The sequence below is a fragment of the Pongo abelii genome, chromosome 9 (assembly GCF_028885655.2).
Source record: "Pongo abelii isolate AG06213 chromosome 9, NHGRI_mPonAbe1-v2.0_pri, whole genome shotgun sequence".
In the NCBI taxonomy this organism is placed as follows: Eukaryota; Metazoa; Chordata; class Mammalia; order Primates; family Hominidae; genus Pongo; species Pongo abelii.
Window position 1 is genome coordinate 63,533,553 of NC_071994.2, and position 27,284 is coordinate 63,560,836.

The 27,284-nt window shown below is 35.8% G+C and overlaps 1 protein-coding gene and 1 long non-coding RNA gene across 6 annotated transcripts in view; one reads left to right on the forward strand and one right to left on the reverse strand.

Moving 5' to 3' along the window:
* Positions 1-27,284, reverse strand: part of FAR1 (fatty acyl-CoA reductase 1) — a 63,337-nt gene that overhangs the window by 20,326 nt on the left and 15,727 nt on the right. For 3 of the 4 annotated variants that reach the window (XM_054523786.2, XM_054523785.2, XM_009246561.4), the window contains exons 1-4: positions 16,736-16,924; positions 11,195-11,370; positions 3,580-3,759; positions 813-990 (exon numbers count right to left, since the gene is read on the reverse strand). In XM_054523786.2, the coding sequence (XP_054379761.1) occupies positions 813-990; positions 3,580-3,759; positions 11,195-11,370; positions 16,736-16,924 (723 nt within the window). 4 annotated transcript variants of the gene reach the window in all.
* Positions 2,295-25,724, forward strand: LOC129048925 (uncharacterized). Of its 2 annotated transcripts, XR_008511624.1 has the most exons (6): positions 2,295-2,410; positions 16,637-18,842; positions 20,508-20,639; positions 22,696-22,949; positions 24,146-24,362; positions 24,667-24,908. It is a non-coding gene; the product is annotated as an uncharacterized LOC129048925 (long non-coding RNA). The 2 variants fall into 2 exon arrangements; XR_008511625.2 differs by having other exon boundaries at positions 24,146-25,724.

A 27,284-nucleotide genomic window follows, 5' to 3' on the forward strand; every position in this document is an offset into this window, starting at 1 on the left:
AAATATATACTTGGTAGCTGTCTTCTAAAAACTAAAAAACAGACTAGATTCAGGCCAGACTATTTCTACCAGTCCCAAACAGAAACAGTCTTCCTCTGAGATCAGAAATGATTGAGTAAAATCATTTTCAAAGGGCTACCTACTACTCTTCCATTAACTCTCTGCAAAGAGAAATTTATAGAAGAGGGTTTATATTGTTGAATATTTTCGCAAAATTAAGCTTGTTCAAGTTTGATTTTATGCTATTTACTAATTCAGTATCCTGAGATTAGGGAAAATGGTAAATCCTCCTCAAAATTATGAATAAAACAGAGAAAAATAGAATAATTGTCAAAGCAACAAGAGATGCTATCACTTATTACCATTACACAGACCTAGGTTTTGCCTAAATCAATTGACCCAACTGGTTTATATTTCTGCTTTCTCTCATTCCAGGCATTCACAAATACCCTAACACCCTGTCCCTTTTTTACTTTGTGATCTACAGAGGAAGGGGTCTACCTCTTGGAAGGTCTGCCTCTTTTTGGTACTAAGAAACAAACCAAATCTCCTCTGACTTGAGAAAATGTCACAGCTTTTAATTTCCAATTAGGATTTTTAAAATGTTGATCTACATTTCTATATACCCAGCATCACATTATAGAAATGAAAGTAACAATAAAATTAACTCTATGAACACAAAACAGCTTTGCTATGGTAATTCACCTTTAGTAAATAATACCTGTTCTTAAAGAACTGCCAGCTCTTTTTATATAGACTTACAACTTAAAATTCTCAACTCCAGTTATTTATAAAGGTTTCTAACAACTTACCGGAAAAGGTTCTTTCCAACTGGCACCAACAATCGATGGCCTTACAATTGCCACATTTAGTTTTGCTCCTTCTTGTTGTACAACATATTCTGCCAATGCTTTTGTGTATATGTATGTATTAGGTCTGTCTCCTATCAATTTTGGCGTGATATCATTTACTAGGCCATCATCCATCCACCTGGTAAAGAAATTGCATACAAATATATTTCCAGATATTTTACTATAAAATAAAAAGCTACTTAATTGAACTTTGCACATTCAAACATATCTGTTGTTCTGACTCAAATCATTTGACAACTTTTACTGAAAAATGGAACTTCGTCTTATTTTTCTTAAACATCAACTACAGGTCCACAATCCCTTATCTGCAATTTCTGTATCCAAAAAGATCTGAAAACTAAGAGTTCTTTCATAAATCATACAGGGGATAGCAAAATCTGATCTACACTGACTTATGGTCTATTTTTGATACAACTTAGTTTAAACATTCATATATTTTATATGTATTTGATCAGGTATACTAACCCAGATCAAGTTGAAGTTTTTTCTTATTACACAGTACGTAAATTATATTCCCTCTCTAAAGTCCGAATAAATTCCAAAATATATCTGAAACCTTCTGGAAGTTTGAAGGTTAGGAAATACGGATCTGTATATAACCCAATGAAGTAACATGTTAATTATATACAGTTACAATTAACATACATTTATAATGAACATAAAAGGCATAAAAGGCCTAGTATTTAAGGTGCAGCACTGCAAATCATATGCTCTAATGAGATAAACAAATACTATGATGAACAATAAAAATAAATTGAAGCATGCTATAAAAATTCAATTAGCCACCTACTATGAAATAAAAAAATTACTCCCATCCTCTTTGAAGAAATGGTCTACTCTGTTCATCTGTAAAAGGAGGGCGATATACTAGGTGGTGTCCATGGTTTTTCCTAAACTTCTGATTCTAATACGTTATGTACTTGTTTTTCCCTCTTGTCGATAATGCTGTGTATGCAAGTAGACTCAGTATATTGTCATACTCTAATGATACCCATACTAATTGATAAGAAAGCATAAAACGGAGATTATCAAGATAAAATTTTCTTCTGTATATGGAAGTACTTTTTGTATATGAAAGGAAAAGAACATTAATTAAATTGAAGAGAAATTGCTACCCAACTTAGGAAAAATTCCACCATGGAGATGAGATTTGAAAAATGAAAGGGATAGTCGATACATGAGGAAAAAAAAAAACCTGCCTAAACTCAGGAGAAACTTTAGCCAGTATGCCTTATTACTAGAACGAGTTTACAGAACAAACCCATGAGTTATCTTAAAATTATCTGTTAGCTAGATCTCTTTGCAGCAAGGAAAGGGGATACAGCATTAGCTTACAAGTTCTTTTTCAGTTTCTCAAATGTTTGTATATATTGTTAGTAAAAGTAAAATGCTCCATTAACTTCCACACTCAACTTTTCCCACAGATATTAAAACACTTCTGTTTATTGACCTATGAAGAAAATGAAGTAGATATTTGGGACCATCTAAGAAAATGAGTGAGAAAATAGAAATTAGGGAATTACAATGAAAATGTCTTGGTAATTTCTCATACTTTTTTTTTTTTTTACAATCTATCTGTTTCCTCATATTAGCAGGAAAGCCTTAAAGAAAAGACTGCTTATTTTAGGAGAAAGCAGCAGATGTTAACTAAGTAGTCAAAGTGGATAGAATCTCTGGAAAGAAAGGAGACTAAAAGAGGGAAGAATAAAGGAGGAAAAAATTCAAAGATATTATATAAGGATTAACAAACATGAAAATATGGTGGATACTGGAATGTTTATATAAATTGTAAAAGTAAAAAAGATCTCTTTTTCTTGTCTGAACCTTGTCTGTTTGATGAGAAAGCCTGAGCTGCAGCAAATGAGAACAAGGTCATGGTATATACTCCCTCATTTAATCCCTATCTATCAATACTCACAAATAATTTTCATGTAACAATTGCTGACAGGATCTCAGTCCTCAGAAAGATGATAAAAAGTAAGGGTATGAATTAAAAGACTATGATTCCTCTGATTCTCTAATAATTAAAGGCCCCTCTATATATATACACTCCATGGGTGGGGGGTGGTGAGGGCAATCCTTTGATAAATTAGAGCCTTGCTATTAAACAGGCAGTCATGGGTCTCCATTGGTACTTCTTGGTTGCTAAGATTGATTCCCTGAAAAAGAGAGCCCCTAATATTACTAATAAGATGTTCAGGAGCCTTCCTCCAAATATTACCATTATACTTTGTCAAAAGTGAAAACTATACATTGACTTCATTAACATTTATTTAGATATTAATCTATACAATAAGAATATAGGAGATATGCAAAAATTTTTGAAGAGATAAATGTGTGTGTGTGTGTGTGTGTGTGTGCATGTGTGTATGGGGTGGGGTGAGGAGAAGCGGGAGGGACTTGAATTCAAAGGTTGTTTTTTTGTTTTTTTGAGACAGTTTCACTGTGTTGCCCAGGTTGGAGTGCAGTGGCACCATCTCGGCTCACTGCAACCTCCCGGATTCAAGCAACTCTCCTGCCTCAGCCTCCTAAGTAGCTGGGACTACAGGCGCCTGCCACCATGCCTGGCTAGTTTTTTTCATATTTTTAGTGAGATGGGGTTTCACTATGTTGGCCAGGCTGCTCTTGAACTCCTGACCTCATGATCCGCCCACCTTGGCCTCTTTTGGTATCAAAGTAAATGTATATAAATTTCAAACAAACATACTCTAAAGAATCAATCAGCTTCTTGGGATCCACAGGTGGTGGATAGACTACTTCATCAATATGCTTTCGATTACAGTAGGCATATGCTGTTGATACATGCATGAACACTTCCAGATTCTTCATTTGTTGTGCAAGGAGAATAAGCTGTCGCGTTGCAATCACATTTAACTGAACAGCATCTCTGTTTAAAAAGAAAAAGTGACAATAGAAAATTGGGAAGCTATGTTATTTTACCTGTTAAAAAATATTATTTTCATTAGAGAAGTAGAGAGATAGAGAAATTTTTGTTTCTTTACAACTTATCCTTTAGCTGTGATTTTGTGTATTTTATTTCCATACTATATGTTTATCAGCTGTGTTAAAAAAATTTGATTATAAAATAACCTGCATTGTAGCCCTTAAAAACTAAAGTAGAAATTTAAAAATTATATAATTGTCCTGGAACAAACAGATAATTTCAGTCTTTAGCTTCTATGCATACATTTTTAAGTCATGCTAGACTTATTTTGCATCTTGATTTTTTAAAGTATAATCTTGCATAATATGGATGTGCCACAGGGAGGAAAAAAATAGAATGGTTAAGTAATTTTAAAATGTTAAGGTAGAGTGTCACTAATAAGGGTGATACAGCCAGAGAAAACTCAGAAACATTAAATTATATTAACATACAATGAAGAAAGAATATGTTTATTTCCCTCTTTGTAGCAATCAATCCAAACACTTTTCTAAGGCTACCCTACAAAATTCAAAGGGATATTATAATAAAACTGGTACATTTGTTACAAGGCATATGCAAGACCCCAAAATAATCTATATATTCCCTTCTTGGAATTTACTTGAAGTAAATAATTCCACAAAAGCAGAAGTATATGTGCAGAAAAGTTATCAATGAAGCATCATGTAATTAATAAAAACCTAGACAGCCCAAATATTCACTATGGAATATGGAATGACTCAAAGTATTTTATCACAATGAAAGAATATAGCTACTAAAATAATTATGTGAAATCTATAAAAACATGAAACATTTGTATGAATAATACCAAAAAAATACACACAATTTTTTTGAAGCAGGATTAAAAACAAGGCTCTGGAATCAGACCCGTGTTCAAATCCTGACTTGGCCTACCTATCAGGACATAAACTGAAGCACTCAGGCCTCAGTTTTCTTACCTGGAAATGGGAACAATAATGAAACCTACCTACTAAGACTGGTATAAAATTAAACAAATAGCTTGCAAGCATTTAGCAGTATTTCTAACATAGTCACCAAACAGGCAGTCAACAAATATTCCTTAAGGTAATGAGATGGTGGATAGATTTGCTATTAAAACTTCTGTTTACAGCTTTTAAAAAACTGACCAAGAGATCTATTGTACAACATAGAGACTACCGTTAATATCAATATATTGTTATTTTTAAAAATTACAAAAAGAGTGGATTTTAGGTATTCTCACCACAAAAAGTATGTGAGATAATGAATATGCTAATTAGCTCATTTGACCATTACAATGTATACATATTTCAAAACATGTTGTAAATGAAAAATATATCTTTGTCAATTAAAAAAATAAAAACAAACAAACAAAAAGATTTAAATACTCAATACCAGTGACAAAAATGGCAAAGTAATACACTGTTGTTGATACTACAAACTGACACAAATGATTTGAAGGAAATTAGGACAAAGCACCAGGAATTACAGAAATGGTATATTTATTAATCTAGTTAACCTGTTGAAATTAACTCAGAGGAAAAACTTGTTCTAATCCTCATTTTTCAAATAAAAAGAAACTAAAATTCCTTAAAGTTTATTCTAAGTGAATAATAACATAAACTGTGGTATGTCAACATGATGGAATATCATCAAATCACTGAAATTATAACTATGGAAGAAATCAGAAATACAGAAATTTTCTATATTAAGTTTTAAAAGTAAAATTAGAAAGTCTATGTTTATAATAATGAAAAATAATGTTCAAAGGAAATTTTTTTAAAAAAACAGTTTTCAGTACTATCTAAAATTCTTATATTTTCAGTATTTAAGAAAAAAATCCAACTATTGTTTTAAAAGACCAGGAGATGTCATAGATAGAATCCAGTCTACTTCACTGTAAAGCAGTGCTTTGATGTCTATCACATTTGCAAAACAATGGGGATAGGGAGGGTACTGTTTGGGAGAGGAATACAGAGAATATTCTGTTACAGGTTCCTGAGGACAGGGCAAGTTCTGGGTCACCAGGAACAAGGAATAACTCCAGGAGAGAAAAAAAGTCCTGTGCCATAGTTTTTCTTTTAATAGTATCCAAGACCCTATGAAAACACATTAGAAATAATTTTTTTAATGAAATAATTGGGTTGAGTTCTTAAAATCATGGATGCATTTTTTTTTCTTCCTTATCTCAACTGAGGGAGAAAATCTGTTCAAGTGAAAATCCGACAAGAAAGACATTTCACATAGAGGATACTGTCCACTAGACTATAAGGGAATGCACTATTTTCTTTTGCATTTGCAAAACAATGGGGGCAGGAAGAGCCATGTTTTGGGAAAAGTATACAAAGGATATTCTGTTACATGTCCCTGAGGATGGTGACAGAGTTTCTAGGTCACCAAAAATAAGGGATAATTTGAGAGGAACACTTCTATGCCTTGCCTTTTTCCCTTTGCATCTGTACCTGAGAGCCCAAACCTGAAGCCATTCTGCGCCCACATGAGTAACGTCTAGTATCTCTCTGCCAGGCTAGTTAACCTAACTCTGTTTTACCTCAATCCAATTTCTACTCCACTGACCTTCAGACTGAGACTCTGACATGTTATATCAGAAGTCATTTTGTACTAAACAAAAATAATGTTCTCGTTGTTTTGGTTATATGGAGTCATAAATGTATCTTCAATAAGACAGGCTTTTGGGAGAGGGGTACAAAATGAGAAAGTCTTTGTAATTAAAATCCTTCACTAAATGAAGACATGGAAATCACTTCAAAGAAAAATTTAAAAAGAAAAAAAAGCTCAACGACCTGAAGTGCCAATACATTTTCTTGTTCGTCTTTCTTCTACAGGCATCTTAGGTTTTTCAAAGAAATCTATGTTGATAATACTTCTAAAGACCTTAAACCAGGGTTCTCATACCTGGCATAACATATACCTAGCAGTTTATTAAAAATGCAGACTCCTGGACCTCATCGTCAGATACTTTTAACACATGAAATGAGGTCTGGAAGACTATATTTTAAATAAGTTCTCCAGGCCATTTTGACACAAGTCTCTTTTCCACCCTACTGCCCCTGAGAAAATACTGTCTAGATGAGATCTCATCACTACTACCGCCATTTTTTTTTAAATCTTAATGAAAATATAGACACAGATATTTAGGGAACAATGAGTCAATCTAGGGTAGGGGGCTCAGTCATCTGTAATTTAAAAAATGTCTCCAAAGCTGATTCTGACAGCAATGGTTCTAAAGGGGCAAAACAAGGTCCAACAGTGACTAACACCTAAGGCTCTTGCTAAAAAGAACAACTCTGGAGTATGATTCCAAAATTAAAAAGTCAAAATTTGGCAAGTGCAGTCTAGGAATATGCATTTTTAACACACTTTCCAGTAATTCTTAAAATTCTTAATACATTCTAAAGTTTGATAATCAATGCCCAACAAACTCAACAGTTTCTTGATCTTTTCTAAGCATCAATCTTAACTTCCATTCCTCTCTGAAAATCTTTCATATTCATACCTTGGGTTTTATCACTGAGAATTGCTCTATTTCTAAAATTTTGTACTATGAATTTTCCGCAAACCACATCATTTGTCCATCCATCTCTCCCTTCAGCCTGGTTTTTGTTCTCACATTCTCCAGTTTCTTGCCTCTCCATCACTCTCAACTCTAGTGACCCTGTCTTATTTGCACTTTCTTTACTAGTACCTTCCCTTATACCAGCTAGTACCTTCCCTTATGCCAGACCCCATGATGAACTACTTAAGTTACTCCATTTATTATCTTCACTTCTCCTGTCACTTTTTTTTTTTTTTTTTTTGAGACGGAGTTTCGCTCTTGTCGCCCAGGCTGGAGTGCAATGGCATGATCTCGGCTCACTGCAACCTCCACGTCCCAGGTTCAAGTGATTCTTCTGTCTCAACCTCCCAAGTAGCTGAGATTATAGGCGTGAGCCACCATGCCTGGCTCATTTTTGTATTATTAGTAGAGATGAGGTTTCACCATGTTGGCCAGGCTGGTCTTGAACTCCTGACCTCAGGTGATCCACCTGTCTCAGCCTCCCAAAGTGCTAGGATTACAGGCGTGAGCCACCAGGCCCAGCCCTCCCCACACTTTTTGTCAGTATTTCCTTATGAATCCTAAGCCTATCTATTTTTCTCCCGTCTCAAGATTTAGGAACCACCACATCTGAAAACAAGTGAGCTCCATCTACCTTCTCTCAACTCTTAATAGCATTTCATGTGTGCTCCTTAATAAATTCTTATTTTCTATCCTACATTATGGTTATTTTGCATATCCTATCTCCTCTAGATGACATGCACTTTGCAAATAAGATCTGTGTGCAATTTGGTTTCTCTCCCAAGGTATTGGGCTTAATGTTGGTTTCTCTCCCAAGGTACTGGGCTTAATGTTGGTTTCTCTCCCAAGGTATTGGGCTTAATGTTGTAGTAACATCTGAAAACTTCCCCCCAACAGTAAAAGCTTCATGCCATTTTTTATTTGTGGGTTAACTTAACAAGTAGTTATAAAGAGTAACTGTTAGTGAAACCCTGTCTCTACAAAAAATACAAAAATTAGGCGTGTTGGCATATGCCTCTAGTACCAGCTACTAGGGAGGCTGAGGTGGGAGGATCACTTGAGCCCAGGAGGTCGAGGCTGCAGTGAGCCGTGATTGTGTCACTGCACTCTCAGCCTGGGCAATAAAGGTGAGACCCTATCTCAAACAAAAACAAAAACAAAAACCAACAGTAACTCTTTCATACGAAGTTGTTATATGCCTGCCTGGAGTATTAGAGTGTCTGACTCAAACCTAATGTCCTATCCCCACTTGGAAGTCAACATCCATTAAAATTGCTTCCCAGAAATAATTTCAATGTAATGACAAGGGCTAGGTCAGTGAACATACATGCTTTGACAAAGGAAAAGAAAAACAATGTAATACATGAGATGCCTTCTGCTATGGCATCTCTAGTAAAGGAAGAAAATAATAACGAGAAGATGTCCTTTTCATTAATGGTAGCCTTGCTTACCCTAGGGGAACAGAAAGAAAGTTCCCTGAAAGTGCTGTACTTTGGTCCTCCTTGTAAAGCTTCCCTTTATGAGTTTTACCCTAATCAATGTTTCCTGTTCACCTTTCAAAGCATATAACTTTCCCCGTTAAGTCAATGAGGACTATTAGCCAATATCTACATACGTTTTTCATGAAAACATGCTAAGCTTCATAAAGCTGTGTGAACTCTTTCTTTTGTCTATGAAGGAAATAATAAAAGCCAGAACTATGGGGGAAAAAATCTACTTTACTGACCGTTTCACACTAATGAATTTTAGGAAAAGATAAATCACTAAAAATTAGAGACCACATTCACAATCTTGGAAATGCTAGTTAAAAACAAATAGTTAGACCTATATGCAAAAATATACACACACAACGAAAATTTTAAATGTAAAAAATAAGGAGATTTGTTAGTTGATGAGGGTATCAGTCCCTTTAAGATTTCTTATAGGTGTTACTTTTAAAAATAATTTTTAAAAGTCATTTGTATACACCTTTATTTGAAGACTAATACATGTTCATAGTAGAAAAAATAATATACACGTAAGACTAAAAACCTACCTGTAACTGCAACATTCAAAGATAAATATATTATCAGCAAATATAGAAAGACGTGTACATAAATACATCTACATATATTTTATGAAAATAAGATCATATTATAATCCTAATAACATACTTTTGTCACCTTTGAATCATTAACACATAATGGCTGCACAATATTTTACCTGTCAGCTGCATAGAAAGAGCTAAAAAATAAATAAAGCAACTGCTACAGATTCAGATTTCCTGCCATGGACAGTCAAACTGAGACATCACTTAAATTTCCTGAAGGAAAAAAAAATAATCTTTTGAGAAATGTTACTTCAATTTTATAAATCAGGAAGCTGAGGCTTAAGGAGGTTAATAACTTACACAAACTCACCAGTAAATGAATGATATGGTCAAGATTAGAACTAATGTATGTAATTCCAAAGCTCATAGCCCTTCCATTACAATGCTGCCTCAGCTTCCTCAAGCGTACAATGGATTTGCCTATAATATTACAGTAGGTAAGGTGACCATGGAATAAAATAATTAATGAGAAAATACACTGAAAACCCATAAAGGACTACTGCAGAGATCTAAGGGACTATTACAGTGCCCTCACCTGGAATACAGGCAGAACACACTGTAATGCTTTGGCACTGAACTGTCACCTTATATAATGTTGACTGACGTTTATACTTCCATATCAGATAAAGACAATATGGGAATAATATCAAACCTTTTGTAATCAGAACTTAATTTTTAATTTCTTTAATTCTTAATTAAAATATTTTGTTTGTAGAGACAGGGTCTCATTATGTTGCTGACGCTGGCTTCAAGCGATCCTCCCACCTCAGCCTCAGAACTCAATTTTTTAAACTTTTAAAAATGTATTTTATTTTTTAAATTGACATATCATAACTGTACATATTTATGAGATACATAGCGGTGTTTTGATGCATACAATGTATAGTAATTAGATCAGGGTGACTGGCACATCTATCATCTTAAACACTTATCATTTCTTTGTTACAGCATTCAATATCCTCCTTTTAATTATTTATCTTTAAAACATTTTAAAGACAACATTTTACATTTCAAGTAGCTTTGAAACCTATACCAAGTCTACACCATTTTAATTGGCATGAGACTATACAATTAGATTAACACTATAAAAACTGTATTTTTAGCTACACTGTCAGAAAGAATGCTCTGAATTCAGAACCATTATTTGAAATGCATACTCATTAGATTTTTTAAGAATAGTGGACATTTAGAGTCTTTTTCTTGCAACAGGAATCTTGAAAGAAGTCTAAATTATTTTTTAAATTAAATTTATGTCCAACATACCTTGCCCCTAGCACTACCACAAAAGTTTGAAAATAAAAAGGTGTGATTTAAATTTATAAGCAATTTTTCCTTATCCTGTAAAACCTGAGTCTAATTTTGTTTATTTTCACATGGATATGATGTGGATTAGAAGAATAAAGCTGCTGGGGTATAGGCTTCTGAAGAAAGAGAAGACAAACACTATTAGTTGTTAAGACTAAGTTTTCTTCTACTCCACTTTTTGCCTCTTCCCTGTTGCATGTTTAAATTCATGGCAACTTCTTCCAATAAACATGTATTAGTTATCCAAGGTTTTTAAACTGAGAAGAAGAAGAAAATTCTTTTAACACTCTGTAAGACACTGAAAGCCACAGTTAACATATGGCAAATAGTTTCAAATCACATTCAAAACAACTTGAGTAAAAAGTAGAATTAAAATGAGATTTTTAATAACTATACTTAAGTTCAAATATTATATAACTACCTGTACTTACCTTAAATTTTCATTAAACCTTACTGTAGCTGCACAGTGGAATATAATATTGGTAGACTCTATGATCACCTCTTTATCTTCTTCACTGAGAGCCAATTTAGGTTGGGTGAGTTCGCTGTTGATTGCTATAATTTTCTCTCTAAAATCTGGATTTTCATCTCTCAATCTGTCAAAGAGCTATCAAGGGGGAAAAATATTTATTTTAGGGCAGTATTTTTCCACTTTCTAAAACTCATTATCACCATTTTTTCCCACCAAGGATGACTATTTTTTTTAGAAACTTAAACTATACAATTCCTAAAGTTGCTATTCTTAATTGCTATTATTCTGTATAGAAAACACCCTATGAGGCCCATGCTATTATCCTCATTTCACAGATAAGGAATCTGAGACTCAGAGCAGTTAAGGAGTTTGCTAAGCACACAAAGCTGGTAGTTCACAAAGTTGAATTTGAATTGTCCATGCCTTGGCTGATTAGATTGTATCACCCCTCAGAATAGACTTCAGCAATACAGACATTAGGACAATGTTTAAAATGATCATTCAGATTTCTAAAATCTAGATCTTAATTTTTCACTTCACTTAATTTTTATTTTATTCCCTTTCAGTAGATTAGAAAAAAACACGATTTACATTCTACCTAAAATCTTAGAACAAATTTTTAAAAAGGAAAACGAAGTCAATATGTTAAAGGAAAAAGTTGGTAAGCAAATGCAAACTAGAAACTGAACAAACTTCAGAAGTATTACATATATAGGATTTAAGCTGAAAATTCAACATTCTTTAAGTGTACCCAAAGGAATTTTGCTAGACAATCAGATCACAAAATGATTACAGTTTAAAGGCATATTCAATTGTGAGTCAAGTTTAACTTTTTATCCCCGATTGGACAGAGAAACGCTGATGCTACCTCTAGGTCACTGCTCTATCACACTTTGACTCTCCATTTGAAGTTCAAACTTGCAGTTTAAGCAGGGTTCTTAACCTAAGAAGAAAGTCTATATAACATATTAGTGCTCACTTCCACCTTCCTGGATGACTTTAGTATATAACAGTCTTCCCGCTCCTACTGATAGCTCCTACTGCTACTTCCATTCCTAGCACATGACTTGAATATTAATGTTTTCTTATATTAATAAAAACTTACTGAGTATTTCATATGAGCCAGGCAGGCACCTTCTAGATTCTAAAGACACAAGGAAACGGCCTTTGGTCCAAGTAAATGTACAATTAAAATATAGTGTTAGTACAACAGGTAAGTGTTATGGGCCTGCATAGGAGAAACAACCCAGCTTTGAAAGACCACACACAAGCTAGCTTCTCAGAGAAAATGACATTTAACAGAACGTGTGTGTGTGTGTGGTGTGTGTGTGTGTGTGTGTTAGGGACAAAAGTGAGGGAGGAAGGCCCTGAAATTACAAAGTAGAATAATAGTGTTTCCAGGCAGAGGAAGTAGCATGTATAACCCCTTAGAAATCAGAAGCCATTAATATGCTTGGGAAATTAAAAATAATTCAGTCAGCCTGGAACATAGAGTATGCAGGAAAAGCAGCTAGAGTTGTATGGAGATAAGAAAGGCCAGATAACTGCATCTTTTAAGCCACATTAAAAAGATGAATTTTATCTGGGAGTCATGGTGAACTACTGATAAAGATTTTTTTTTTTTTTTTGAGACAGAGTCTTGCTCTGTTGCCCAGGCTGGAGTGCAGTGGTGCGATCTCGGCTCACTGCAAGCTCCGCCTCACGGGTTCACACCATTCTCCTGCCTCTGCCTCCAGAGTAGCTGGGACTACAGGCGCCCGCCACCACGCCCGGCTAATTTTTCTGTATTTTTAGTAAAGACGGGGTTTCACCATGTTAGCCAGGATGGTGTCGATCTCCTGACCTCATGATCCCCCCGCCTTGGCCTCCCAAAGCGCTGGGATTACAGGCGTGAGCCACCACAGCCGGTCGCTGTTGACAGATTTTAAGCAGAGAGGTGATACAAGCATGTTCATAATTTTTAAAAAGTCCTTTGGCAGTAATGAGTTTTAGGACACTCCTGTGGTTGCCCATATCAAGATATTTACTGGTCTGAATCAAAAAAACGGCAATGAGATTCAGGATGTAACATTCAGGATGTAGTCATTTTGGCTTATGACTGAATTTGAGAGATAAGGAATGCAAACTTCATTAGGGTAGGGTCCATACCTATTTTGCTCAGCATACAAGTCCAAGAGAGCAGATCTTGCCTGGCAAGATAAAGACTTTAAACATTTGTTAAGTGAATAAATTCAGTAGACTAAGGAACACAGGGAGAGAAAGAAGTACTGTTTTGGAGATACAAATTCAGTCTTGTGAATGTCGAGTGTAAAGTGCCTACATGACACCCCAGAAGACAGGTCTAGTAGAGGTGACTGGCTTTGTGGGTCTAAGTTCAGGGAGAGAGCTAGACTATCAACATAGATTTTATTAACCACAAACGGGTAGTAACTGAAGCCCTGGGAGTAGAAAAGAGTTTATCCAGGTAAAAGCAATAATAAGTACCCAAGATCCTAACTATATGAAACTAAATCCAAATCTAATTTAAAGGACATCCATTCATCTCACATAAACAGAGGGAGGCTGAGTAACCATCTCACTGGACCTAGTAAGATATCAAGGCCTAAGCCTGAAACTTGAAGAATATCAATCCTTATGGGTCAAGCAGAGGAAAAGGAACCTAAGGAATGACTAAAAAAGTACTTTTTAACACCCTGAATTCATACTTCTTCATTCTCCTAATTGCTGATGACCTTTAATTCCCTTTAATATCAGTTATCTATACCACTACCACCAGGACATGATCATGCTGCTCTTAAATTTGCTATATCTTAAATGTGACACTCTTCCCTTCTCTAGCCAACATCTCTTTACTCAATACCATCTTTTCTGGTGCTTTTAACCCACTAGTACCCAATTAGTTCCTACTTTACTACGTTTACTAATGCCTTTTTAATATCCTTGATTCTCTTTCCTGAATTTACTTCAAGATCAACTACTTCATTTTATTTTTTTTTTGAGACAGGGTCTTACTCATCACCCATGCTGGAGTGCAGTGGCGCAATCTCAGCTCACTGCAACCTCCGCCTCCCAGGTTCCAGCGATCCTCCCACCTCAGCCTCCTGAGTAGCTGGGACCACAGCATGCACCACCACGCCCGGCCAACTTTTGTATTTTTCAGTAGAGATGGGGTTTCTCCATTATTGGTCAGGCTGGTCTCGAACTCCTGGCCTCAAGTGACCCACCAGCCTTGGCCTCCCAAAGTGCTGGGATTATAGGCATGAGCCACCGTGACAGGCCATGATCAATTATTTTAATTCAATCTTCATCACCCAATGGAGTTTCTGTTACCTGAGACATTCCCGTAAGTCATGGTACTTGACCAGGGGTGATTTTGGTCCCCAACAGACATTTGGTGATGTCTAAAAACATTTTTGGTTGTCACAAGAGTGAGTGAGGCCAGGAATGCTGCTGATAACCCTACCATGCATAGAACAGGCCTCCAGAATAAAGAACTAGCCAGCCCAAAATGTCAATGGTGCTGAAGCTGAGAAACCCTGCTATAAGTCCATGTCCCATATGGTGGTATGTGCTTTTGGCCTTATGTTCTTTATACCTATTTCAAAATCAGAGTAGACCATACCTAAAATTTCTTACTAACTTTAAGTGTACACTCACTGCTATTTGACACAAAAAGGACTCATTTTTATGGACTCACCAGCAATGCTATACATAATGGAGAATACATGGCTTTAGGATTAAGTGGTAGGATGTGCCAGGAGGTAACTGAAGGCATAAGATAAAATTACATAATTTTATGGAGTATCAAGTTTAGTCAAATATTTGGGGAAAAAACTTTTTTTAATTGAAAATAATAGCTGTATGTTCAGGCTAAACCACGGAAGTTCAATGAAACCTCAGGCTCTAAGTAGAAAATACTCCTTCTCTTAGGCTTAGTGTGGAAGAAATTTTAGAAGCACTGCTCTGAAGACCCCGAAGAAGACGCCCAAGTCTTCTTCATGTTTTACTCAGACCCCCAATTCTGGCCAGCACATCAACTTAAATATCTGTTCCTATCTCCTCCTGACATGTCTATCACTCCCTCTTCCTTCCCTCTTAAAAACTGTCTAAAAGGCCAGGAACGTATCTTACTTATCCCTGAATTCAACCCCCTACAACAAGTCAAGTGCCCAGGACTAAGCAGGCACAATAAATATTATCTAAAAAATAAAAAGCGAGTAAGAACAAATAACCCCTCACTGTGGGGAGAGGAGTATCAGGAGAAAAATTAAAACATACCAATTACAAGTGGTTCATAATAAAAATGCAAAGATGAGTAAACAAAGGGCAGAGACGGCAACAAAACACACATGTAGACATTTTACTTAGAACAAGCCTTGTGGTTTTATAGCCCCATTGATGACTCCTTCCTTGTAGGTTTTAAGGGAAGCAAAGGATTCCAGAAGGGTTCAGCAAAGAATCAGAGAGAAAAAATGATTAAGGGAGACTAATGTAGACTAATTTGAATAATTTAAAAGTATAATAGTAATTTTTAAACTTCTAAGAAAGAATCTTACATCCCATCATTAAAAAATAAAACCAACATAATGAGGAATATCTGTTGCATGGTGTCAAACAAATGCTAATGTGATGTGACAATTAATTCCAAAGAACTATCATAAAGGTATATGAAGTTCATTCAAAGTCAAAAGTCTGGTTGGTTGCTATGAAGAGGCTTGCTACAATTTCAGGATTTTTTAAGAGGCCTATAAGAATGTAGATATTCAAATGAGTGTTATTCTAATTATAAAATAAATGTTCTACTTGAAATTCCTTTTTGAGATATGCCTGCAGTCAGATTCCTTATGTGTACCAAAATTGAGCTTATAGCCTTCCGATTCCACTTACTATTTGTTAGTAAATGTCAGATAAATTCATTCATTTTGAGAGAATTCACAAACTTATGATCGTGAAATAATTTTATTCTAGCTCATTTCCATTTTTTCTTAGTAATATTTTTCCAAAGGCTCAAAATATATGACATATTATATTCTATATGGCCCCTCTGTCATCTGTCAAATGGGAATATGTGACTTCTCTACTTCCTAATACTGTTGTGGGGGAGTAAGTGGTGTTTATAAATTTTATCAAAACATAGTGTCTTACAGAATAGTAGGTAGTCTCACTACCTAATTACTATTATTATCAAAAGACTATTTAAATGATTTAGTAGTTACAAACAACCTGCCTCAAATGTTCTAAAAACATACTTTAAATACCTACCATAAAGATAATTTAGAGCTTGTTATACAATTTTGCCAGTCACAGAGGAAAATTTTTTCTCCTTGTGATTCACAAGTCATATCCAGTTTCTTGCATCCTGTAGGAACTCACTAAGTTTTTTTTTTACTAATTTTTTCAGAATACTGAAGAAATATACCAAGCTATTGACGACTACAATAATTATATACACAAGCACACGCTTTTTTCTCCGTTCTGAGTGCTCATTTTCCATACTTACCTTGCCACTAAGGACTTCTTCCACTCGCTCTTGTGGTGTCTGTCCAGCTTTCTGCCTCACCAAAACATATACTGAATTCACCTTAGGACAAGACCTCAGCAACTTTTCCAGAAGCACCTTCCCTAGAAAACCGGTAGCTCCTGTGAGGAGGACATTCTTGCCTTCATAGTATTCTGGGATTGAAACCATTTTGATCCTAAGAAAAACACGGCAAATAAGCATTAGTTTAAGGATTCACCATCATCCTTACATACTAAAAATCTCTTGGTATTCAAATAAGTATTTTAAAAAGCAGGCAAAAGTCAAAATAGAACATTAACAAGAGAGGACTCTAACCTCAAGTTCATTATAGTAAAGTGGAAAGAAGAATGAGAACTATAGCTTATTTTTAACCCTGTGTTTTTCCCTTGGATCACCTCAGACAAGTCACTCACCTTCTCTGGACCTGAGTTTCTTTGGTACAATTTGTACTAAAGGATGTCTAAAAATTCCTTCTAGCAATAAGAACGCAAATCTTCATTCAACCTCAGTTATACCCTAAACACAAATGAATGGTGTTTCTCTGACTCCAAAGGGATTTATAACACCAAATACAGGTCAGCAGCAAGACTCAACTACCTAGCTTGTGTAACACTGGAGGTGTCATATTCGCCTATCAACACCAATTGAAACAAGAAGAGGTAACACCAAGCCCTTTCTACTACGTGTCTCTTAGTGACAGTATATCCAAAAGGTGCTTAAATCTCCCCTTTTAAAAAGTTAGAGTAAGAAATACATGAGCTGACTTATCCTCTCTACCCAAATTCCTCTGAAACAGCAGAAAAGATATATTAAGAAAACAACCATAATGAAAGGAAAAATAAAAACAAGGTGCAGAAGAATTCATGTATTATGTCACTACAAAAAGCTCTAACACATTCAAAACAATGCTCTGTATTGTTTAGAAATGCATACAGATGGAAAAATATTAATAGATGCATGAGAGGGAGTGCAATACAACCAAAGAGAGAATAAGGAGCTTGAATTTTATTTATGTCTTATTTAAGCTGGGGAGTAGATACATGTGATTTATGTCCAAATTTTTCATAATAAAAAAAATATGTTCATAACAACCTGGAAAAAATAGCTCCATTAAACCAAGTCAAACAAAAAGGAAGAAAGAAAAGAAACAGAAGAATTTCTAGAAGAAACATATAAGACTGAATTGGTAGAATAGCCATACCAGAAGAAACAGCAACCCAAGCAAAACAAGGACAGGAAAGGACTATAATGAGGCAAGAGCTCTTTTTACCAATCCCCTAAATGGAACCTGGGAGAAAACATCAAGGTCAGGATCCAGAAGCTGAACTAAAGCATAAGGAAATCAAGATAATTAAACGATTGCTCACAGAACAGCAGAGCTACTCATGACAGTCTTACTTTCTGCATAAACGTTGGCTCCCAGGCTTAGTATCTAGATCTGATTGAGAAGAGCATCCAGCATGGGTACTAGGGACAAAAGAGAACTGGAATTGAGCCTAATGGTTGCTCCAAACATCCACAAACGAAGGTGGGGGAGGCAGTGGATCAGGAGAGAGCAAACAAAAACAAACAAAAGAAAAAAGCATTTATAGTGCTCAGAATACATTTTAGGTCCTCAGCATCTGCTGCTGGCCTTAATGCAAGCTTGTCCAACCCATGGCCCAGGATGGCTTTGAACGCAGCCTAACACAAATTCATGAACTTTCTTAAAACATCATTAGTTTTTTTGTGATTTTTTTTTTTTTTTTTTTTTTTTTAGCTCATTAGCTGTCGTTAGTGTCAGTGTATTTTATGTGTGGCCCAAGACAATTCTTTTTCCAATGTGGCCCAGGGAAGCCAAAAGCTTGGATATCCCCACCTTAAAGGAAACTCATGCAGAGTTCTCAATCATACCATCTGTGGAAAAGTTCTTTTGAGAAAACAGACCTCAAAAAACTAGACGAAGCCAGTATCAGCTACCAAAACCAACCACCCTATTCCATTATAAATACAAATAGATAACCACAGATCACCAGATATTTGAAAAATACCTACAAAATAAAGAAAGACCAAAATGAAAAGCAATAGAACTACAAAGGAAACTAAGGTAAGGAAAAATTTTAAGAAAACTTAAATTCTTATATTCTCTAAGTTGTTCACAAGACTGCTGCATCCATAATATAATTACTAAAAAAGGAAACAAATAATATGAAAGCATTTAGAAATTGGAAATTCAGGTGTAAGTACAAAATCCAATAAATAAGTAGACTATTAAAATTAATAGCCCCCAAGTGAATTTAATGTCACCTGATTACAAGGTTTATATGGAGAAAAAATGTATTTCTATGTACCAACAACAAATAGTGAAAAATTTTAAACTCAAAATTATACCACTTAAAACACTATAAAACACCAAAATTACCAAAAAAAAAAAAAAAAGTGTTGGTGAAGACATACAAAAATCAGAACAATCATACACTGTTGGTGGGACTGTAAAATGGCTCAGCTGCTGTGGAAAAACGTTTGGCAGTTCCTTAAAAAGTTAAACAGAATTATCATATGACCCAGCAATTCCACTCCTAGGTAAACATACCAAAAAACTGAAAACAGGTTCTCAAACAAGTTGACACAGGTTTGTAAGGTTAAGTATCCCCTATCCAAAATGCTTTGGACCAGAAGCATTTCATCGTTCAGATTTTTTTCAAATTTGGAATATTTGCATTACGCTTACTGGTTGAACATCCCCAATCTGAACATCTGAAATCTGGAAGCATTTCCTTTGAGCATCATGTTGGTGCTTAAAAGTTTTTCCTTCTGGAGAAAGTCTCACTCTGTCACCCAGGCTGGAGTGCAGTGACGCGATCTCGGCTCACTGCATCCTTTACCTCCTGGGTTCAAGTAAGTCTCCTGCCTCAGCCTTCAAGTAGCTGGGACTACAGGTGCCCGCCACCATGCCCAGCTAATTTTTGTATTTTTAGTAGAGATGGGGTTTCTCCATGTTGGCCAGGCTGGTCTTGAACTCCTGACCTCAAGTGACCCACCCACTTTGGCCTCCCAAAGTGCTAGGATTACTGGCATGAGCCACCACACCCAGCCAAAAGTTTTGAATTTTGGAGCATTCTGAATTTCAGATTTTTTGGATTAGGGATACTCAATCTATAGCAGCACTGCTCACGACAGCCAAATGGCACAAACAGCCCACATGTCAATCAGCAAATGAATAAACAAATTGTGGTTTATATATACAATGGAATACTACTGAGCCATAAAAAAGAACAAAGTTCTGATACTTACTACAACATGGATGAACCTCAGAAACATATCAAGTGAAAGAAGTGAGGCACAAAAGGTCACATACTGTATGATTCCTTTCATATGAAATATCCAAAACAGATACATATACAGAGACAGAATGCAAATTGGTAGTCGCCTGTGCCTGTGGCACAGGGGAATAGTGAGTATACAGAAACTGCTTAAGGAGTTTTACTTCGGAATGATGAAATGTTTTGGAACTAGATAGAGGTGGCAGTTGCACAACACTGAATGTACTAAATGCCACTGAATTGCTCACTTTAATGGTGCTATGATTTGAATGTGTCTCCTCCAAAACTCAGGTTTTGCCAATGTGATACTATTAAGAGGAGGGTTCTTTAAGAGGAGATAAGGGCAGGAGGACTCCTTCCTCATCAATGGGATTAAGGGCCTCATAAAAGTGGCTTCACTCAACATTGTGCTAGTTTGCTCTCTTGCTTTTCTTTCTGCCTTCTACCAGGTGAGGACACAACATTCTCTCCCCCTGGAGGGTTCAACAACAATGTGCCATCTTAGAAGCAGGGAGCAGCTCTCACCAGACAACCGAAACAATCAGTACATTTTGATCTTGAACTTCCCAGCCTCCCAAATGGTGAGAAATAAATTTCTGTTCTTGATAGATTACCCAGCCTAAGATATTTTGTTATAGCAGCACAAAACAGACAGACACAAATGGTTATTTTATATTATGTGAATCTCATCTCAACAAATTATTTTTTAAAAAACCATCAAGAATTGGAAAAGGATAGAAAAGATATATAAGACCTCTATTCTAAAACCTACTAAATACTGACAGAAATTAAACAACACCTAAATAAGTGGAGACATATACTATATTCCTAGATTGGAAGACTGAAGATGTCAATTTACCATCCTTAGAGTCAATATAATCCCAATCAAAATCTACGCTGTTTTTTTAATATGGAAACTGAGATTTTAAAATGTTTATGGAAATACAAAGGGCCAAGATTAGCCAAGACAAACATAAATAACAAAGATGGAGAACTTACATTACCATATATTGAGATGTATTATAAAGCTACAGGAATGTGGTATTGGGACAAGAAGAGAATGGTGCAAAGTCAATCATCCATATAGAAAAAATGAAATTTTGAACTCTATCTCACACTATACACAGAAATTCAGATAAACTGGAGATCTAAATGTGAAAGGTAAAACAATTATGTTTCCACAAGATTACAGAGGAGGACCATTTCCATGACTTTCATGCAGTCATTTCTTAAATAGAACATAAAAAGGAAAATATTGCTAAACTGGACAAAACTAAAATTAAGCTTATCCCAAGACATTAACAATAAAGAGAAAAGGCAAACCAGAGTAAAAGATATTTGTAATATATATATAATGAAAACATTAATATCTAGAATACATAAATATGTAAATTCCAAATCAATAAGAGAGAAACCAATAGAAAAATGAGAAGGGCTTGAACAAACAAGAAAGTATACAAATGGGCATTACAAAAGAGGATTGGGCCAGGCGCGGTGATTCACACCTGTAATTCCAGCACTTTGGGAGGCTGAGGTGGGCGGATTACCTGAGGTCAGGAGCCTGGCCAACATGGTGAAACCCCGTCTCTACTAAAAATATAAAAATTAGTCGGGCGTGGTGGCACATGCCTTTAATCCCAGCTACTTGGGAGGCTGAAGCAGGAGAATTGCTTGAGCCTGGGAGACGGAGGTTGCAGTGAGCCAAGATCGTGCCACTGCACTCCAGCCTGGCCGACAGAGCAAGACTCTGCCTCAAAAAAAAAAAAAAAAAAAAAAAAAAAGATCGAAATGACAGCACATGAAAAGGGGGTCAATTTCATTAGTTATCAAGTTACAACCCCTATGTGATCTCACTACACTGACCCTCAGAAGAAGGATGCACAATAACTGGAACTCTCATCTTACTGCTGGAGGAAGTACAGGTTGATATGATACTTAGGAAAGATGGTACTACCTGCTAAAGCTGAACATTCACATATGTTATTCCACTCTTAATTATATACCCAATAGAAATGAGTACATATGTTCATCAAAAGAACAAGCAAGTATGGTTATAACAGCACCATTTTTGTTGGCCCAAAATAAAACCCAAGTGTTCATCAACAATATAACATATATAGTGTGGTATACGCATATGATGAAATATTTAAAAACAATAAAAATGAAGGAACGATTGCTAAAACACAATGTGGAGGGATCTCACAAAGGGAGCATTGAGCTAGTAAGGCCAGGTAAAAAAGTGTGTACTACTATATGATACCATTTATATAAAGTTCAAACTAGGCAAAACTTATCTATGGCCAAAAGTCTTGCAGGGAAGGAGAGGGAGTGACCAGAAGGTAACATGAAGGAGACTTCTGGGATACTGGCGATGTTCTATTTCTTGATCTGGGAGGCTCATTTTTTAAAAATTCATCAAGCTGTCCACTTACAATATATGGACTTTCTGAATTTATTATATTTCCATAAAACATTTACTTTGAAAAATAAAAACAAACAGGGTGATCATATGTCCTAGTTTGCCTGGAACAAGCCTGGTCTATACATGCTGCTCCCACTTAATTTTGATTAATTTCTCAGAACTGTCTCAGTTTGCACAATAAATTATATGGTTACCTTCATTATAATCTACTTCAGGTTTGAGACTACTTCAAGATTTCAGTGACAAAAAGCCTAATTAAAACTACAGAGCATTGAAGTTCAAATGAATGGTCCCAGCTACTCTGAAGGCTGAGGCAGAGGGATCACTTGAGCCCAGGAGTTCAAGGTCAGCCTGGGCAACACAGAAGACCCCATCTCTTAAAAAAAATAAATAAATAAAACGGTTTGATGTCAATAACCTCATATGGGAGATATGAAGAATAATTCTGCATCAATATACTTCCTAACAAGTAGGTATTAATGACAATTACATACTCAATATATATTAAATAGTATACTGAGAACATACCTAGAACAGCTAATTCTTTGAGCTTTATTTTTTTCTTATGCAAAAATGTATTCAACAAATATTTATTAAGGACCTACTAGGTACCAGGCACCAGAAAGTTTTCCATAGGTGTACATATGCATGTAAGACAGGGAAAGATATTAAGCAGTTTTCCCTCTAACAATTGAAAAATTAGAGCCTGTGATTAGTTCAACCCTAAAAAAAACCCAGAATGATGTATTTCCTTCAGTTATCAACACATCTGCCCTACCAAAGCCTAAACAGCTAATCTGTCACCACCAAATAGCAGAAAATTTTTACCAAACTTAATTCTCCTCAAGCCTAACAGAATAAAGATTGCTTGCTAAGAGAGTTGTAGAATGAAGCGGCTTCTTTCAAAGCTATTAACAAGTGATTTTATACTACTATAATGACTTACGCAGTTTTCCTCCTAGGGAAAAAAAAACAATTCCCACAACTTAGCATAATGCCACCAAAAATTTTAGAAGCACTAAAATTTTTTTTTTTTTTTTGCTGCCAACAAGAGACTCATTTTATTTTATTTTTTTATTGTGCATTTTGATATTTATTTTCAAAATTTTTTTTAATTTTATTATTATTGTACTTTAAGTTTTAGGGTACATGTGAACAACGTGCAGGTTTGTTACATATGTATACATGTGCCATGTTGGTGTGCTGCACCCATTAATTCATCATTTAGCATTAGGTATATCTCCTAATGCTATCCCTCTCCCCTTCCCCCACCCCACAACAGTCCCCGGTGTGTGATGTTCCCCTTCCTGTGTCCATGTGTTCTCATTGTTCAATTCCCACCTATGAGTGAGAACATGGGGTGTTCGGTTTTTTGCCCTTGAGATAGTTTGCTGAGAATGATGGTTTCCAGCTTCATCCATGTCCCTACAAAGGACATGAACTCATCATTTTTTATGGCTGCATAGTATTCCATGGTGTACATGACAAGCACTAAATATTTTTAAACTCTGCCTCTGGCTCAAAGGAAAGCCGCACTAATTTGAAAGAAATGTATTCTTGGCTTCCCCATCCAACCAATACACTTCACCCTACAAACTTATCGGCAAAGCCAATAAAAATGAGAGTTCTTTTAAGGGAAGTTCAGACTTGTCCTATCTTCCACAGTCCTGCCAGAGTGGCCAGAAGCAACTAGAAAAGCAAAAGCCATGAAAGGAATGCTGACAATGCTTCCAGAGCATGCTGTTCAGATTCCTGCTACACAGCAAGATATCTACAAGCGCCTATCATCTGTTGAGAAGTAGCTGCACCACTGCAATATGAGAAAAGCTGCAGCATTAGCATTCCCACACACTTGGGGAAGGGGACGACAGGACTGTGAAAGGTGATTTACATTTATTTTCACTGTTCTTGAGCTGCTTTAGGAAATATCACCTAGCAGTCGTAGGTGATATTTTGTTCAAAACACACCTTATCTTCTGACTCAAGTTAAAAAAGCAGAAATCTTTCTGAAGATCAGCAAAATGCTGAGTACCATATATCACCATTATTTTCAAGGAATTCACTTAGGCTTACTTTAAAAGTGGGTTTTCCCAGTGGCTGTAAAAAAATATTATCACATATTTGCATTTATAAGTGCATTAAGAGAAACATACTACAAAGCTACTTGAGATATATTTACTTGCTAGGAGTTCAAGTCCAAACTCTGCCATTTAGCAGCTATGAGATCCTAAGATGAAGCTACTACTCTGAACCTGTTTCCTCATTTGCAAAAGAACACGCGGGTCTCATGGGCCAAAAGAGCCTGAAATGGCCACAAATGGAGAATCACAGAGAACTTCTAAGGTAACACCCCACTGAGTATAAATCTGCACTTTCGTAACACGATTGTATTCTGTTAATAAATGCCCTAAGATTAATGGAAAGCTAATCATGTTGTTTCATTAATTTTAGAAACTTCTGGGTAAAGACAAGATCCTCTCATTTTCAACTTTTTAAAAGAGTTTTTTTAAATAGATAAAGCAATTAAAAGGAGAGATTGCAGTATTCCAATAATCAGAAAAGTGTAAAGCTGGTCTGAAGATAGTGAGTTATCACAACTGATTGTTCACAGTTATAGACTGAACTCTTTGTTCTACTTGCTCCCTTCTTCTCACTATTGCACTTGACTAGTCATTTTTTAAAAAGCACAAAAAATTACCATTTTTTAAAAAAAGGCAACTTTTTGGTGCCAAGAAATGAGAATTCCTTTTTCTGTATTAGAATTTAAAACAACTCAAATTAATTAAAACTTTTAACATAATATTGGCTGATTATTTCAGATACTTGCTAAGCAGTAAGACAAATATGAACAAATACATAAGAAGTGGGGTATGCGGAAAGGAAATGAGAGGAAATTCCATGGGCCAGCCAGGTAGAATAACAATGAAGTTTTAAAGAAGACTCACCAGTGATGAGAAAAATACATAGTTAAGAGAAGAAAGGGAAAGAAAAATTTATTTAGCACAAACTGTCTCTCTCTCATGCCTTCAGATACTATTTTCCAAAAGTCTCCTTAATAACTTTTCTTGCCTAAGGTCCCTCAGCACGTCTGTTATGGGTAGGGTGAAATTGGAACCAAATCTTCTAACTAAATCCCACTTTCAGAGAAGGCACATAAAGTTTCTACTTGTCCTTCAGTGAGGTCAAGGCATCACATCATGAATGAGAATTGAGTGCACAGCACTAGAAGAGAAGTTCAGAGAAAGTGAAAGGGTTAAAATAGATCGTCTGGAAGGTCCTACCCAGTTCTAAAGTTGTATGACTCACGACAGGAGGAAACAACAGCAGTCTTCACTACAAGGCCTCAGCTTTTACTAACTGCATACAATGGACAAAAATCTGCTCCACAGAAAATTTTAACGTATGAAATAAGACAAACTCTTCTTGAGAATCCTTAAAAATTCCACATCATTGCATTAAAAGTTGATGGGCCAAACTAGCAACTCAGTATAGAAATTTTACTGTTAAGAAATTCAGGCTCTCTCTTCCTTTCTCCACCATCATTGTGTGTGCTGGACTTGGCTTCTCACCATGTCTTCTCACAAGAGTTTCCGGATTAAGCGTTTCCTGGCCAAGAAACAAAAGCAAAAAACTGTCCTATTCCCAGTGGATTTAGATGAAAACTGGTAATAAAATCAGGTACAACTCCAAAAGGAGACACTGAAGAAGAACCAGACTGGGTCTATAAAGAATTGCACATGAGATGGCACACATAGTTATGCTATGTCAAGGTCACGACCATGTTACCATATCAAGCTGAAAATGTCACCACTATCTGGACAGTTGGACACGTCTTATTGGGAATATACTTTTTCTCTCTGTATGTGCTATGAAGGTGCCAGTTGGCTGGGTTCAATAATAAATATGTGAGACCTTGCATTTCAAAAAAAAAAAAAAAAAATCAGGTAGTTAAAATCTAAAGGCAATTAGACTTTACCAGGATTTCCCTGAGGGCCATTTCCAGAGGCAGCCAAAACGAGAGGGAGAAAAGACAAGTGGTCTATTGTCAACCTTAGAACACTACTCAGAAGACCATCTTCTAGGTGGATTTAATTATTGACACTATCAATTTGAATAAAAAGACATCATTTTCAGTTAAGATGCACATATCAAAGATCAGTGGCTTTATTTCCAACCCCACCCTACCTGACCCACAGAGAGATCTTACCTAGATAGAATCTTTTATTGAAATATTAGAAACAAAAATCCCCCAAGGCAGTAGAGTTAATAAGGTAAGGTAGAAAACAAGAAGATTTGGGGTCTTGCTTAAGACTAATAATACATTCAAACATGTTTCTACAAATACCTATACCAAGGTAATCCTATGGATCACTTCAGTTTGAAAATATACATTGTAACTGTCACCATGTTCACAAAGCAATAAAGTACACAGACTAGTGAGCTATTAGGAAACTAAATGTTTAGTGAAAACATTTTCAATACTGAATGAAATGAGGCCCAGCTTATAAACTGCTCCTTCCTAAATAAGGTAGGCCCTTTATAGAAACAAGCCTTTCAGATAACCCGGTGCCAAGACACAGTAGAAATCCCTGGGACTCCGAGTCTAGCAGGTTTAGGTTAGAATCTAAACTCACCTGTTTACCTTGCTGTTGAGCTTGCTTACCTGTTTGGGTCTGCAGTTTCTTTAATACAGATAAAACACCCAACCCACCCAACTCCACTTTATAGCATTTTTGTGAAGATAAACACAAAAGACTGGGCACACAATTACATTTCCTTATGCATCTTCCCTTTACTTCTAAGG